Raw genomic sequence first — 17884 nt, 5'->3', positions numbered from 1 at the left:
ATTAACACCAACCATCTTGTAGTTTTGAATAAATTCTTCCTTTTCCTTGAATACTTTCTTGAATTGTTCCAGATAAGCTTCCCTTTTCTCCTTGTCCACTTTCAAAGAATAATTTTCATTAAAGGCTGGTGGAACAACTTTATATTTATCTTCTTCTTTGATTTTCATCAATTTTCCACAAATATTACTAGTTTGAAACAAGATTCTTCAGAAAATCAACTTCAACTTGAAGTTGCGTATTCTTGATCCTTTCTTCCAAATACATCTTCTTCAAACCTTCTATTTATGTGGTGTATCATGATTGAGTTTCATAACTATCCAAACAAGCTTGTTCTAGACTCTTGATTTGGTTTTCATAAGTTATTCACTCATTTCATAAGCATTGACTATTCTTTCTTTTTTTTGAAACATTCAGCTTGTAATTGACCAACCTCCCTTTTCAATGAATCATTCAAATCAAGCAAATAAGTGGTTGAGTGGTTGGAATGTACCTGTGATCTGGAAGATTCAGTTTAATGAATTATCTTTGCCATTAATATGACATTGACCTTCTCAATTTCTTCAGCATGGTTACTTCAGTCAAACAAATCATCTTGTGGTTGTTGAGCTACAGCAACATTTTACTTGATTTCTTGGCTAAGTTGCATTGTTTCAATTCTGATTTGTAAGTCCTTGAGGAGGAATTTGTTGATTTCTCTAAAGAGGTTGTTGTTAGGGAATAATTTTATGTTGGTTCATTTGTTGTTGGTTCTGCTGTTGTTGAAAGTTGTTATTATAGAACTGTCTTTGTTGTTGACATTGACCCTAATTCTGATACTGGAACTGATTTCTTTGAAGATTGTTGATGTTTTGCAATTGTCTTGGTTGGTTGCATTCTCTAGCAAAGTGACCAGGTTGTTGACAATTGTAGCAAACTGCCTTGGATTTATCAAATCCAATCTTGTCATTTGGACTAGAGAACGTACACCATCCAGTCCTGTTATACAATCATTTACCTCTCACAGCTTGATATTCATTTCCTTGACTTGAATTTCCATGAACAAATGAACATGTCCACTTGCCATAGAAGATGTATCACCATCATCTATCATTTGTACATTACATCTTTGTTGTCCTGATTGGATTCCTGATTGGCTTGCCACATAAACTTTTGGAGTTTCAGAAATGAATTCACTAGGCTCTTCAATGATAGGAATCTGTTGTTGACAGATTTCCCATTGGAGCAATGAGTGCATTTGCATCTTGAAAGCTTGGCTTCTCTTCCTTAATCATGTGATTTTCAATCATTTCATGTTCAACAACTTGTAGAAAAAACATTAATTTTTCATTTAAACGTGTTACTATATCTATATCTATATTATATTAATATACATATAGGATGGGCAAAAAAGTCATTTCACCCAAAAACTCTTAAATTTAAGAGGTACAATACATTTATGCATAGTGTACAAGTGTTTTGAGCACATAAAAACCCTTGCATGCTGAAACTCATAGATGGAGGCAGATGTTGTAATTCAAAATTTGAATTCTGATATATTATATCCCCCTCTTAAGTTTTACTCTTCAATCTGATATATATATATATAGAGAGAGAGAGAGGAACGGCTAGAGACTGTAGATCCGGCGAAGATATGTTGAATTGGGTTTACGTCGCTTCTCTTTGTCTTAAATTATCTTGCATTCCCTTCTCTCTTTCATCAAAAACAAGATTTCATCTCTCTTCTTAGAAGATCTGGAAGCAAATCCATTAACAATATAGAGGATAATGACTCTTCAGCCGCAATCACGCCCGTGGTGCTTTTATTGCTCGCGCCACTCTCCGGCTTTCGTTCCATGACTACCGATCTCATTTCAAATTCGAGGATTTTTATTGAAGAAATGGTTATGAACAACTTCAAATCATACAAGGTTATGGTTTCTGCACAAAATCCCCCCTTTTACCCCAATTTGCAATTTTTTTAGGGTTTGTTAACTTTGTTGGTGTAATTTGAAATTAAAACGTGTACAGAGTTTTGTATTGTAGTTGGACCTGATCGCAACAGGGAGAGCAACGTAACTGATTTATGTTGTTCGTATATGGAAAACAAGCAAAACAGGTTAGGGTTTTGTGAAATTCAATGTGAATTTTGTAACAATTAAGATTAATTATACCAACATTCACAATGCATGTATATGTTCACTTTCAAGAAATTATTGATATGGATGTAAATTTTTCTGTCACAAGCTTTTAATTGGGTGTGATTTGATTGATTTTTGTATGTAATGGATTAAATTGCTTTGATTATAGGATAGTGAAGCATATAAAGCTGTTCCACGAAGTGAGTGTTTCATGATGACAAGGTGGAAATGGTTCTTTGTTGAGTTAGTCAAACTATATTTTTTAGTTTGATCTTTACTACAATTCTTACATGATTTTTATTGTGTTTTAAGAAATGAAGCTAATAATGTATTATGGAAATGGTACATAACACCTAGTTGTTACTACAATTGGAGGTTGAAATGGTCAACTGAAGCAAGTATGTTACTATTATTTAATATCTTTTTTCAATCATATGACTATCGCCTAGATATGCTATTTTAGGTCGTTTGCTGCTATCTTTTTTTTTGGTTTATCTGTCTGTTTAGCTAAAATCGTTTTATTTGGTTTATTTTAGTAAGAGGTTTTAATGGACCCATTTGGCTGAAACGTTATATGTGGGTGGTTAAAAACAAAAGTTTAAAACACATCCTAAATTTGAAACATGTGAAAATAAAAATGGACCACTAAGAAAAGGCGTTTTTCAGTTTTTATGGGTTTGATTCAAGTATAAAATCTTGTTCTAATTTTACGGGTCAGTTCACTTTTTTTCCCTTTTCGGTAATCTAAAAACGAAACCACATTGGAAATTGTTTAGCTTGTGCTCTAAAAATCATTATGCAGATAATGGAAGAACAAAAAAAAAGAGTTATACTTTACAAATTAAGAAACAAAATATATCTTTACTATTGCACCTCGGAGCACCAACAAACACATCTTCTGGAGCTCTGCACAATTTATTTATTTAAATAATGTCTCCTTCTCTGCTAAAAGAATTTTGACAATTTATTTTTAGATGAATTTTTTATTTGTTCAAATAAACAATTCATTATTAAAATAAAAACAAACCTATGGTACCAGTATTATTATTACTGGTACTTTATATATTGATAATGTGAAAATTTTGTTACTAAGAAGAATTTCGTTTTATTATAGGTTTGGTAAGTGCAGTATACCATCATTGACCATAAAGGCACCTACTTTACTAGGCTATGTGCTAATGGCCAAGGCTTATGATGCTAAAATGGCTTCTTACCTTAAGGTCACATATTATTATTACACACATATAGATACGTAATCATGTAATTGTACCGTTTCGAGTTGACGTCACTATAAGAGAGCTTGCAGATCGCCAGGTTAGTGGTGATTTGGGATATGCTTTCATATTTATGTAATCATTTTCTAATTACTCATTTGGCATATAAATGACTGATTTCGAGCTGGACTCGACTTGTTTTGCTTACGCGAGCTTGAGTTCGAGTGTTCAAATCATTTAAGGTCCCTAGGGGTGTTTTGTAAGTTATCATGATTTGATTAATGTGCTTGGATCAATTTTGAATGTTGATAATTGAGAAAGTTAGATTTATGATCTTTTACATTGTTAAAATTCAGTTTTCTATAGTAATTTGTTTCTTTGCTACAGTTTACGTTGTTAAAAAATTCACTCCACGAGTAATTTTTTTTTGAAATTTTCACATTAACGTAATTTAATCACTTTTATCTATTCTGCACAAAAGTTGTGTTTGTTAGGGTTCTTTTATGATTTCTTTATGACATGACACTTTCTATTAAACTAAGATAACTGTTCAGGAAAGCAATAGTTGACCCCTATTGATTCGGTTAATCTTCTATACATAGTTAGAGGGCTACATCGCTCTGTCATTGGCTCAAACTGAACCAAAAATCGAAAGTCAGTTTTGAGTTTCTTAAAATTGTTTGTTTCGGTTTGCTTAGTATGGTTTGGAAAAAAAATGTGGGGTTCGGGTTAAAATATATGGGTTGCACTTTTTGTTATACCTCAAAACGAGTTGGTGTGACAGGTTGAAGTGATTTTATTTGAAACTAAGGGGGTTTTTGGCCTAGCTTTTATCTTTTGGCTTATGCTTATATCCTTACACAAATAAGCTTTTTCAAATAAGCTAAAAAACCATCTTCAAACAAGCTTCTTCAAATTAGCCTATATAAGCTAGTATGCTTAAGCTTAAAAAACTAAACCATGAATCCAAATTAAACTTATTTTGAAAAAGAAAGCTAAAAAAGCAATAAGCTTTGTTAAAAAAGCTAAACCAAACACCCCCCTAAAAATAATTTCAACTAGTAAAATTCTGATCAAAAGGGTATTTTTATCATTTTGGTGCATAGTCTTTGATTTTTCTTAGGGAACTGCTAAGGGAAAGACAACATGTCTGATAGTTCATTATCAGTTTCGATTCATGCCTTGAATAATCAGGTAAGATGCATTATAGTTTTACATTTAGTGAGTTTGTTTAACTTTTAATTGTTTTAGTAAATTGATTTTTGACACAAAACGAAGGGTCGGGCCGTTTAAATAACGGGTCAAGTTGGGTTTGTGTCAAAACTAGTAATTTTAGTACGAGCCAAAGTGGATTTGTGTCAAAACGAGTAATCTTTTGTTCAGGGTGTGAAAATGGGTTTGTGAAAATAAGAAAATTTTAGCACCAGTTAAAATGGTTGTGTCAAAACAAGTAATTTTTAGTACATGCCAAAAATGGTTTGGCTCTTTTGGTATTTGGTTTTAGATTGATTCTAAAACTGAAACCGAACCAAATCTGGTTAAAAAATCCATTAAACTAATCCGTTGTTTTTTATTTAAGTTGGGTTATTTGAGTTCGGTCTCGGTTATTTCTGTTACGGTTTTGCTATTTTGGTTTGGTGCACTCCCGGGTGGACCCTATGTAATGGTATAGATCCCAAGTATTATTGTGAAAACCATTGTTGGATCAAAATCAACAAATGGATTTTGGCTGAACATGCTCATTTTTTATATAGTGTAAGTGTTTTTTCTTGCAATTTGTTTGATTTATAAAAGTTCTAACTGCCTCATTCGGCTAAATAGGTTTATTAAGCCTGTTTGGCTAAAAACTTTTATTTGGCCCGTTTGCTAAACTTAAGTTTTACATGCTGTAGAGGTTTCCCTTTTTCCACATTTTCTTTTTGTATATTACAAGCAACACTTCTAAACCGCAGGGGATCTCGAATTATCTTCATAAGTACTTTTTGAGTTTTAGTTATAGTTTTCTATTATATTTGTTTATTGTATTATTATGAGTTGTATATTTAAAGATGATAAGAGAAAAAAAAACAAAATCTATGGTTAGAATCTAATATTGAAAGTTTTTAGACAGCTTTAAAATTTTATTTGGGAAGTTTTCAACCTACAATTACATAACTGAAAATGGAGTGAACTGCATAATTATAGGCTCTTTCATTAGTTGGATGTTGCAAGCTTGTCAAATATTAAAAGCGTTTGGCAATTGGGTTACTAACGGACCACTTATGATATTTGGGATTTTTGAAATCAGAGCATATAAAGAATATGTTAACTTATTACACAGTCTAGGCAAAACTTGCTGCTGATTTGGGGTCAAATTCTACCACGGAACGAATTTTGAATTAGGGGCATTTTTGGCACTTTTGGTTGAAATTTCTTAAAGGCTAGGTTTATAAATGAACCAAATGAACACGCTAATGGGGATTGTTCGTGTTCATTTAGTTAATATTAACTGAATAAACGAACTAACACAGACATTTGATTTAACATATTTTATTGTTAGTGTTTGTTCGTTAAGAAAAAAACCTTTTGTGTTCGTATATGTTTATTCGTACGAACAGTTCCCGAACATAAGCGAACTTAAAATAGCATAAACACGTACATACAATAAGTAAAAGAATTACAAACTTAAAGTCTAAAAAACCTCTAGCTTTAGTGCCAAGTGAAGCCATGTAATAGACATGTATTATTAGTTATTATTTGGTAAATCTAATTTGTTAACATTTTTATTAAGATATGGGCGTGAAGGTTTAAAACGACATGAAAACAACCGTAAGACAAGAGAGTTTGAGACACAATGTTTTCACAGATGGTAGATCGGATGGCAGGCCTGACAATTACAAAATAACCATAACACCTCTTTCAGCCCACCATCTCCGATTCACTCAACTATGACGAGAGTGATGATGAACAAGACTCTCAATAACTGGAACGCAAGTACCTTTTAAGTAGTGGACATGTTATATATTAGTTTGAACTTAATATGAACTTGATGTGTATTGTTTGGTTTAACCTTTTAAGTATTGTGTATTAAGTTGAACTTGTTATGGAGTTATTTTGTACTTGGTTTATATGTGTTTTTAAACTTTTCCTTTTTTAATGAAGCTGACCTAGCTCAAACTTTCAGCTCGATTTCAAAACCGAGCCAAGTTTGCCTTGGCAGTCGGCTAGTGAACACTCCAATATGATGAAAGTGGTAAAAAATGTCGTTGTAAACTGTTGTTGCCACCGCATCGCGCGGGTATCTACTAGTATATACATACATACATGCATACATGCATGCATGCATACATACATGCATACATGCATGCATGCATACATACATACATACATACATAGGGGAGGGATAATTTGAGAACATGATGAGTTGTAAGAACTTTAAGAACTGAATATGGACCACACATTAAATTAAATGGGTATAGAACGTGTGGCTGAGAATAAGTCATATTAAATTAATCAAGAGAGATAATAAAGATTTTTGATGATATCACAAGTTTAAATGTTAGTTATACATGTGTAATAAGTCGATTCGGTATGTAAGAGAATATTGTAATTTTTTCTACGTTACTTACACTTACAAATTACATGTGTAAAAATAAATTTTAAAAATTGTTACGTTGAGTTTTTTCGACTTCTTACAACTCAATGTGGTTCTAAAAAAAACAATCCTATATATATAATATAATAAATATATATTTTCTTAACAAGTAAATAAAATAATCTATGTTGCTTTTACTCGTTTAAATAAATCAATCATCGCCATGCTTTTAAAAATAAGATCTGTTGTTTAATATATAATATATATATGTAATATTAAACTGACGATCGATTATTTAAAAAAATCAATATATAACTAATAATAATATTTAAGTTGACTACGTTTTAAATCGACTTTTATAAAATATATTAAATGTAATTCCAAATCTATTATAAACCCTTACTTTGTCAGGCTCTTTTCACATCGTTAGATTGTTTATTTGATTATAACTTTAAATTAGGTTACGTGTTTGTTTTAACCGATGTCTCGTTATCGCCGTTACGTCACCATCTACCGTATTCTTCAAGGTGAGTAATCGCACCCCCTTTTTTTCCTTTTTTTGTTTTGGGGGCATTATGCATATTAGAAGTTATTATTATTATTATTATACTATTATAATCAAACCAATTCCATTATTTGTGTGGTTGTGATATTGCTCGATTAATTGTTGATTGTTATATGAATTATGTGTTTTATGCTTTTATGGTTGGTTGTTATCTCATCCTCATGTCCGAAATCTAGTGGCATGTTCGAAAAAACACAGTTGTTTACTTTTACTTTATGATGCTTGTTGGTTGCGAATTCGCCCGAGTAGACATGTCCGTATTCTAGTGGCATAATCGAAAAGACAAATATATTTGTTTATGTTAATTGATGTTATTCACATACGCAACGAATTGTTTATTTCTCGTTGTTGTTGTTCTTGTTTTTGTTGTTGTTGTTGTTGTTGTTGCTGCTGCTGCTATTGTTGTTGCTGTTGTTGTTGTTGCTGCTGTTGCTGTTGCTGCTGTTGCTGTTGTTGTTGTTGTTGTTATAACTGTGGTTACTCGTTCAACATGTGTTGTGGACAAATTATTTAACACATAATGCAGGTTGTTATATGGAGTGAATTGAAGTGAAGAATTAGTTTGGACTTTAGGCTAAAGTTATCAAAGTTTAAATATTTTTGTAAATTTTTTCATGTGAATTATTTGTGAACGATTTTTGTGAATAAATAAATTTAGATATTGACACTTATTATTATATTTAGTGTCATTGAGTTATGATACAAATTATGTCTCTCCCCGTAATGTTCCGCCGTAGGTTGACGTGTGTCAGATCATTCGCTAGGTTTGTCTAGCTTATAGACCAGTTTTGAAATGCTCATAAGCCAAAGCTTGTTAGCGTATAGGGGATAATTTATTAGAGTCCATTCGTTCGGATTGTCTAGCTAATTGTGTGACGAAAGGATCCCATTCGCTAAGCATGTTTAGCGATGGGACGGGACCTGCATATACTATGTAATTTATTCAGTTTTTAAACGATTTGGTATTTTTACGACATTGCATCTCGTAACTCTACCTGACTTCACTCTCATAACACACATTGATCCCTAATCCATTCTATTTGTCTATAATCACAAGACCATATCTGAATTAGCTCGAATGATGATGATGATGATGATTTCATGTGTTTTCAAGTGGTATCAAAGGGTACCAAATAGATGTTAAGAGTGGGTTTTTAACGGGGTGATTAATGAAGAGGTTTACATGAAACAACCTCCTAGTTTTTAAGATCGTGATTATCCTGAGCGTGTTTTCCGACAAAACAAGGCTCTATAAGGTCTTCACCAAGCCCCGAGAGCTTGGTATAGTACGTTGGCTGTCCATATGTTGGATATTGGGATTTCAACAGGGATTTTGTATTGTACTCTTTTACGCAAGGATGTGAATGATGATTAGTTTCTTTCTAGGGTTGTAGGTTCACCAGTCTGATTCGGGAATTTCATTCGTCAGACCAAGTATGCGAACAATGTATTTAGCCGATTAAAGATATTTGCTAGAAAAGTGCCTTCAACTCCTCTTCCCATGGGTCACAATTTATCACTGTAACATCCTACTTTCGACATTATAATAAAGGAAATTCCGTTTGTTATTGACGTGTTGTGTATCAGTTTAGCTAAATAAACTAATAGAGGGTGGGTTTGGACATTAAAAGATGGTATAAGGGATGGAATGGGCCTTAGGTCCATTGGCTTAAGGGAGTATAAATACCCCTTAAACCCTAACCCTTTCCATTTTCATCCATATCTACACCATAGCCTACACCTTCAAAAATACACACAAACACCTTCCGATAACCTGAGCCAAGATCCGAAGGTAAAAACCCGAGCTTGATAGTGTTAGAACGTCGTGACGAGCAAGATATATATCAAGTTTAGATCTTGTCCGTGAAACCGACTCGTTAAAGGTACATTTATAACGAAAACTTGTTCGGTTCATTTAGTTTTCCTAGATCTATGTATAAATGAACGAACCAAACGCAACGATTCCAGTTAAAATTCGTTAACATATGATGGGTTAATTGTTAGTATATATATATATATATATATATATATATATATCAAACAGACCAGTTTTACGTAATGTTTGGATGGTTGGGATTTGTTGGCGAGGTGATTCCGAGCAAACTGATACCAAGTTTGGGTTGTTTCTGCATGATTTGATGTTTAATTGTAGATCTGGTTCAGTTGACCATCGTTGTTTTTATCAATTTTGACCTTGACAAATCAGGTCAAAGATTTGGATAAGGCTGATGCTCATTCGTCAGAAATGAACGAAACGTTGTTCATTCAGTAGACAGCCATAACGAATGGGACACATTCGTGTGTCTTCATGATGAATGAACCCTTAGTTCGTCTTAATGAGTTAACGAATGGCACTTGCCATTCGTTATGTATCCATTCGTTTGTCTTATAGAAAGCACGAATGGCCTAGCCATTTTTTATGAACTCATTCGTCTCAAACCAAGCCATTCATTATTATAGAAGGAACCATTCGTCATAACAAATGAAATAGCGAATGATGCTTAAACAGAGACCATTCCTCATAATGAATGACTTAGCGAATGAAATAATAATTCAAGAATGCTAATGAAATTTGTGTAAAGAAACTTTAATAGAAAATAAAATTTTTCCAATCTGACCTAGAAGCTCGAACCCTGGCAGGGGCTCTGCTCCTTGGACCCTGCTAGGGGCTACCGCCCCTAGACCACGCTGCCAGGGGCGCTGTCCCCGGATCCCCGTTCGTTGAGAGTTTATATAACTAGAGATATGATATGGATAGAGCTAGTTAATTGATACTTGAAATTGTTATACATTTAGCCGAGCCCAAATAAAGAAAGATATTACCATACATTCATAAAGAAACAAGACCCAGGTGAGTTTCTAGCCCCACTTCCTTGTTATGTTTTCGGGGCTGTGTGCATACTCAATGTTAATGTTAATACATTAACCTTAATTTATAAGTGTATGAAATAATGATTGATGTGATGGTATGTATGAATGTTATGAATGAATGCTTGTCGGTGCTCGAACGATCTTTGGATATTGCACGTATCGACAGGGAAAGTAATGTGTAGTATGCCTAGTATGAAATATGTATGTATGAAAGTACGTAATGAAATGAGTATGTACGAAAGTATGTTTATATAAAGAAAGGTATGTATGGTTATAGGACGGATGGAAGGCATGGTTAAAACGTGAACTGACCCTAATAATATCTGCGAAGGTTATTGATGTGCTTGAAGTAGTCAAATAATTATTAACTAAAAATAAGCTAATCTAGACACTAAGTAATAATTCTAGACTCTTAAACTTAACTTAAACTACTAACCGGCAAGTGTACCGGTCGACTCTAGTACAGCTAAGTAAGTCCGGATATCGAACCCACGAGACTCTTTAAATTACGAAACTAGCATATTAGACTCAACTAGAAGACACGACTATTTATTAATAATATTTGAGGGGAATTTAAACTAATTATTAAAACTCTAATAATAATTAACTAATAATTACTTAACTATTAAACTAATAAATAAATTAATTAAACCAAACCCTAATTAATATAACAAAAATAAAACATAATCATTACTTATTAATAAACTAATAAAACTTAAACCCTAATTAGTTTTAACTAATAAACAATTTAGAAAACTTGGATTGATTCAGATGATTAAAATAACTACACAGGCCGGAATCCCCAAAGTTACAGTTATTAATTTAAATGGAAAAACGCAAGTTATGGAACCGAGATCATAAGATAGACCCTTGACAGAAAACCCGAACAGGAGCCTTGAACTTCAAGAAGACGCCTATGGATTTCTAACAAGTTTTAAGACTCACCAGTTTTATATTAAACTTTCTTACAGTTATTTAATTGATTATGTCTAAGTATCTTTTATGACGAAAACCTACCTTACAGCGCGGGATTCAAAAGATAGCAAAGCAAACCCAATTGATTTAATAGACTGAGCTGACAATCAAATCTAGACGGACTCGAAGAACTAAATCTAGCAATCCCGAAAAGCAAAGATCTATTAATAGCCTATCACTTTACAGCTTTTTAGACTAGCAGCTCACTTTTATCTATTTACTTGGTTTTATTGTTTCTATGATTTTAATGCATATTAATCACAAACTAGTCAAGAACACACAGTAAATGACCTAACAAAACCCTATCCTATGAAACAATCAACAAGGGCAATGTGAAACAATAAATTCAAGTAAACAAAACCAAGTAATCATACGCATTAACTGAATCAAACTCAACCGTTTACTTAAAACATAAAATCCATAATGAAACGAAAATCCAAATAAAAATCAATCCGAACTAAGGTTCATCACGACCTAGGCATTCTATGGAATTTAGCCTAGCATCATAAAGTTTAAATCACACAAAACAAATAATAACGAAAACATGGTGAAAGTATAAGAAACGGGGAATAGAAGATGATAAAACCCGTAAACTCGAATGTGAACGTGTAGCTCTTCACCGGAAGTTCTCCCGCCTTCAAAAATCACCAACGAACTCGAAAATATCCTTCCAAGAACTTCAAATTCGGCTGGCTGCCTCAAGTTTTTTCAGGTTTAAGTTAAAGGTGTTTAAATAGTGAAAACAAGGCCCGACAATAAGCAAAAACGAAATAATTTTAGCCCAGTTGTGCCTAGGCGCCGCGCCTAGGCCTTTTTGCCTTACCCCTAGGCGCAGCGCCGCGTGCTCCACCAAGGGGGGCGGTCAGACCGGCCCTGTCTGACCGAATCTATGTCCGGTTCCTTTCTGATGCGTTCCGGATCTCCGTTTCGGCTCGTTGTAGCTCTTTTTTCGCCCTTTTTAATCACGATCAAATCCCGGAACCTACGAAACATAAAAACGTTAGTAGTATACAAATCTCGACTAAAAACGAACAAAAACTATTAAAATATTAATTAAAATATACACGGGAAACATAAATATTTAGCATTATATCAAATATCCCCACACTTATTCTTTTTTCGTCCCTGAAAAAGTTTGATCCAGTTGGATCAGAATCGGAAAATTAAAGTCTAACAAACATATTGGTTAATTTTTAAATCTCAGAAAAACGCAAAAACCGCGATCACCGATATTGTTGTCCACTTAAACCCATGCCTTAATCTTTACCGGGACAAATATGATCCGACAATTTTTTACTCAGTGGTTTACACAATTAAGACCCGCTTAATTTTCAGTTTTTACCGGACCAGACCACCCCAACTTGACTTAAACCTCAAAATTAGCATATTTAAAACCATTTGTTGCTCTAATTTTTTTTTTCTTCATGAATAGTTAAGACGATCAAGGGTATTGTTTATCCACCTAAGCTTAAGCATCAAAATCTACCAAGCAGCCATTAGATACGATTAAGGTTCAATTATTTTATAGCTAGTGTTCCCCACAACATGACATACCCCTGTTATCAAGAAACACCCCGAACCCTTCACCATAGGTGAGTATGCAAAATTTCATCTGTAGGGCTTACATGTAGCGTGTCCCTTGTGGTTGGTTTCTTAATGGTAATGAGACGTGAGCAAGGGGACCCCACATGGCTAACAACGTGGATGATCAAGTCTGTAGTGAATTTGTACGTTTGTACTTTTGTGATCATGTTTATAGACTTATAAGGGTTTGCTCTTTTTGGCTTAATTTTAAATATTCACAACCCCATTTGGAATTGTGAATACCCAGATGAAAAGTCGGCATACAGACCCATGGTCTCCGGACCCGAAGCATCCCATCAATACAGGATTTGAGGTTATAAAACCATACGCCGGTGAGGTGTAAAACACTAAACTAGCAGTTTAAGATTTATATCACAGGCTACGCGGCATACTCAAACGTTAAACCTATCCAAGCATCATATGATAACGTATTCATATTTTTAAAATTTTATGACATTTCCACTTTTCATACCAATAATTGAGGCTTGAGTATGGCCCGACCTTTCATTACTTATTTTCCACAGACAAAACGCTTTACTCACAAGAGATTTCCGTTTTAACCATTTTATCAAATTGCCCTTTCATTTTCAAGGCTGAGCCTACCGACACATCCCAAGTTAAGTGCGTTTTCTTTTATTTATCTTATATTATTAGTAGTTTGAAAAACCAATTTCCCGATAAATATCATCATCTCCCACTTTAACGCAAAAAAACTATATTCAGTGGACATTTTTTAAGAACATTTTCAATTTTTTAAACAAAAATTCAATTTAAACTACGACTCAAATATCCTATCCCCACACTTAAATTTTGCATTGTCCTCAATACAAGGATAAGGACGACTCAAAAATAAAAAATAAAATTAAAAATAAATTCGGACGACAAAAAACTAAAAAACTAAAAAATAAAAATAAAAGCAAAATAAAAAGTTAACAAGCTAGATAATGAAAAAGACTTATCTGGTAGTATGCGAATGGAAAATGATGCCAAAGTCTTCTTTCCATGAATGCCTTCCAACTACGAACGTGCTCAACAAATGTTAACTCCTTCTCTCACGAACGTAAGCGGCCAAACAAAACAAACATATCTAAAAACGTATCTTATCAAACATGATAGATATTATGCAATTAAAGTACTTCACCAATCCACAAATAAAACATGAATAATCAAGAGCAAATAATAATAAAACATGAAGTATACGGCTCCACTGCAACTCCATCCCCACACTTATCTTTTTCATAAAATTCTTCCTCGGGGATCGTCTCTCTAGCTCACACAATCTTTCTTTTACCTAGTGAAACTCAAAAATACAAAAACAAAGAAGAACTACAAAAAACTACGTTAGTGACTCAATTAAATATACAAACTCCGCGAAACCTCCCCACACTTGAACTTAATCAGAAGGTTTCTCCTTTATTTGGACCCTGTCTAACCCGTTTAGTTCCACCCGAAATTTATCAAACATTAATATATCAATGATGGAACCGCAACATATTAAATTAGAATTAAAAGTCAGTAACGGGTCAGACCACCTATATTTAAACTTACCTGGCAAGAGCCGAATGCGTTGTAAGTATCGAGAAGACTGGTCGTGTTTAACTTTCAATGGCTTTTTCATTCCCGTAGTCCATCTTCTAAAGTATACGCAACTTCGGTTTTCAGGTAATTTCTCATCCTCGACCTTATCCCATTGTTTTGATTCTTGATCATCATTCAAAACACAGTCCACGAGCCGACAATGGTGTTCTTCCTCTAACACCACATCCTCATCTACACTGTCCTGTACAAGTAGGGCCTCGAAAAACGCAACATCCTCATTAACGTCTAATGTGTCTCCCCCGTCATAATCCGACAATCCATCCAACTCCAGATTCAAGAATTCATCTTCCTCATTAAGCTCATTATCAACCTTAACCATATCCTCAACACCAAACATTAGCTCGAATGACTCTCCCAATTCTATCTCTTCCTCAAACACAGGTTTCACCATAACTGATCTCAGATATGCAGCCCACTCCTCCTCGTCACAATCATCGTCGGAGTCACTACAAAACTCAGTACAATTAGCAACATATACCTGTGAAACTTGAGGTGGGATTTCATCAGCCACTCGTGTCTCCGTATCCGGGATGAGCTCCTCTTCTTCATCTACATATTCCATGATTGGCTCTTTCCCTTCTTCTGGAAACGTCGGGAACAACTCGCCTAACCGATTCATGTATCCCAAATAGTTGCCTTCCGCATCATACTTATAACCAGGTGTCGGTTGCTCCTCCAGCTGCACACTCTCCTCTTCGTTTATCTCATCATCAGAGTCACTCCAAAAATCAATAATAGCATGTGAAACCGGAGGTAGAACTTCAACATCCATTTTTGTCTCCGTTACTTGAATGATCTCCTCATCTGAGTGCTCAACATATTCCAAGGATCTCAACCTCTCCATTTCATCTTCTTCATCCAGTCTCCTAGAAATTTCTTCTACTTGACGTTGGAGATCTGTAATAATATCCTGGTGATTTTTGAAGATGGTATAAAGCTCAACGAGCATATTTTGGGTATCTGTAGCCATGTATTGGACCAACATCTTTTCTATCCTACCCATAGCAGCTACATCCTCATCAGAAAGGCTTTTAGAAAATGGATCATAATACTGCTCCTGGTTTTGCTGAGGTTGCTGATACGAATTATCAAAATAATACGGAAAAGGTCCCTGTGAAAAGTTTTGCACCGGCTGCACATAAGGGTTAGTACGATTATATGGACATGCACGAGTCATATGACAACCAGCGCATCTATAACAAATAAAGCGAGAACCCTTGTATGGACAATCATAGTGTAAATGAGGATCACCACACGTATCACAATTAAGATTACTATTGTATGGACATTTAATGGTAGAGTGAGGTCCATTACAAATTTCACACATAATTACAAGAATCTAAACAAGCAAAAGAAACGGACAACTAGACACCTACGACTCAAAGAAAAAATAAACAAATAAATAAATAAACACGTAATTATCTAATTAACTAAAACCCTAAAAATTCAAAAGCAAAAACAAAATAGCATGTATATAGCAAGTAAGTCCAATCAAAGCTAGCAACGCAATCGTCAAAAGTCCCCGGCAACGGCGCCAAAAACTTGATGTGCTTGAAGTAGTCAAATAATTATTAACTAAAAATAAGCTAATCTAGACACTAAGTAATAATTCTAGACTCTTAAACTTAACTTAAACTACTAACCGGCAAGTGTACCGGTCGACTCTAGTACAGCTAAGTAAGTCCGGATATCGAACCTACGAGACTCTTTAAATTACGAAACTAGCAAATTAGACTCAACTACAAGACAAGACTATTTATTAATAATATTTGAGGGGGATTTAAACTAATTATTAAAACTCTAATAATAATTAACTAATGATTACTTAACTATTAAACTAATAAATAAACTAATTAAACCTAACCCTAATTAATATAATAATAATAAAACATAATCATTACTTATTAATTAACTAATAAAACTTAAACCCTAATTAGTTTTAACTAATAAACAATTTAGAAAACTTGGATTGATTCAGATGATTAAAATAACTACACAGGCCAGAATCCCCAAAGTTACGGTTATTAATTTAAATGGAAAAACGCAAGTTATGGAACCGGGATCATAAGATAGACCCTTGACAGAAAACCCGAACAGGACCCTTGAACTTCAAGAAGACGCCTATGGATTTCTAACAAGTTTTAAGACTCACCAGTTTTATATTAAACTTCCTTACGGTTATTTAATTGCATATGTCTAAGTATCTTTTATGACGAAAACCTACCTTACAGCGCGAGATTCAAAAGATAGCAAAGCAAACCCAATTGATTTAATAGACTAAGCTGACAATCAAATCTAGACAGATTCCTTACGAAGAACTAAATCTAGCAATCCCGAAAGCAAAGATCTATTAATATCCTATCACTTTACAGCTTTTTAGACTAGCAGCTCACTTTTATCTATTTACTTGGTTTTATTGTTTCTATGATTTTAATGCATATTAATCACAAACTAGTCAAGAACACACAGTAAATGACCTAACAAAACCCTATCCTATGAAACAATCAACAAGGGCAATGTGAAACAATAAATTCAAGTAAACAAAACCAAATAATCATACGCATTAACTGAATCAAACTCAACCGTTTACTTAAAACATAAAATCAATAACGAAACGAAAATCCAAATAAAAATCAAACCGAACTAAGGTTCATCACGACCTAGACAGTCTATGGAATTTAGCCTAGCATCATAAAGTCTAAATCACACAAAACAAATAATAACGAAAACATGGTGAAAGTATAAGAAACGGGGAATCGAAGATGATAAAACCCGTAAACTCGAACGTGAACGTGTAGCTCTTCACCGGATGTTCTCCCGCCTTCAAAAATCACCAACGAACTCGAAAATATCCTTCCAAGAACTCCAAATTCGGCTGGCTGCTTCAGGTTTTTTCAGGTTTAAGTTAAAGGTGTTTAAATAGCGAAAATAAGGCCCGACAATAAGCAAAAACGAAATAATTTTAGCCCAGTTGTGCCTAGGCGCCCCGCCTAGGCCTTTTTGCCTTTCCCCTAGGCGCAGCGCCGCGTGCTCCACCAAGGGGGCCGGTCAGACCAGCCCGGTCTGACCGGTTCTCTGTCCGGTTCCTTTCTGATGCGTTCCGGATCTCCGTTTCGGCTCGTTGTAGCTCGTTTTTCGCCCTTTTTAATCACGATCAAATCCCGGAACCTACGAAACATAAAAACGTTAGTAGTATACAAATCTCGACTAAAAACAAAAAAAACTATTAAATATTAATTAAAATATACACGGGAAACATAAATATTTAGCATTATATCAGTTATAGGGCGGAATGCTCTTTAAAACAAATATGTAAGAATGAAAGTATGTCTGTATGTAAGTATGTAAGGAAATATGAAGTTATGTATTTTCGGATACTTATTT

At 34.1% G+C, this 17884-nt stretch overlaps 1 protein-coding gene across 1 annotated transcript; it reads right to left on the bottom strand.

Moving 5' to 3' along the window:
* Positions 1-998: 998 nt before the first annotated feature.
* On the bottom strand, positions 999-15470 carry LOC143592494 (uncharacterized). The gene is made up of 3 exons (XM_077072395.1): positions 14979-15470; positions 14547-14870; positions 999-1196 (listed from the first exon to the last, which is right to left on the bottom strand). The coding sequence occupies exons 1-3, from the start codon at positions 15468-15470 to the stop codon at positions 999-1001; spliced, it is 1014 nt and encodes a 337-aa protein (XP_076928510.1).
* Positions 15471-17884: the final 2414 nt, after the last annotated feature.

Source organism: Bidens hawaiensis, unplaced genomic scaffold (genome assembly GCF_021521415.1).
Source record: "Bidens hawaiensis isolate Kalapana, Puna unplaced genomic scaffold, B.hawaiensis_p1.1 tig00040885_1, whole genome shotgun sequence".
NCBI lineage: Eukaryota > Viridiplantae > Streptophyta > Magnoliopsida > Asterales > Asteraceae > Bidens > Bidens hawaiensis.
This window is presented reverse-complemented; position numbering and strand designations above follow the sequence as displayed.

Excerpts from the sequence above, each read along its gene's own strand:
- LOC143592494 (XM_077072395.1), bottom strand. The coding sequence starts at position 15,470 with ATGGCTACAGATACCCAAAATATGCTCGTTGAGCTTTATACCATCTTC. Across the intron at positions 14,871-14,978 it reads TCCCACCTCAAGTTTCACAG|GAAGAGATAGAATTGGGAGA; the intron begins GTATATGTTGCT and ends CCTGTGTTTGAG. Across the intron at positions 1,197-14,546 it reads TACCTGAAAACCGAAGTTGC|ATTCCTATCATTGAAGAGCC; the intron begins GTATACTTTAGA and ends TGTCAACAACAG.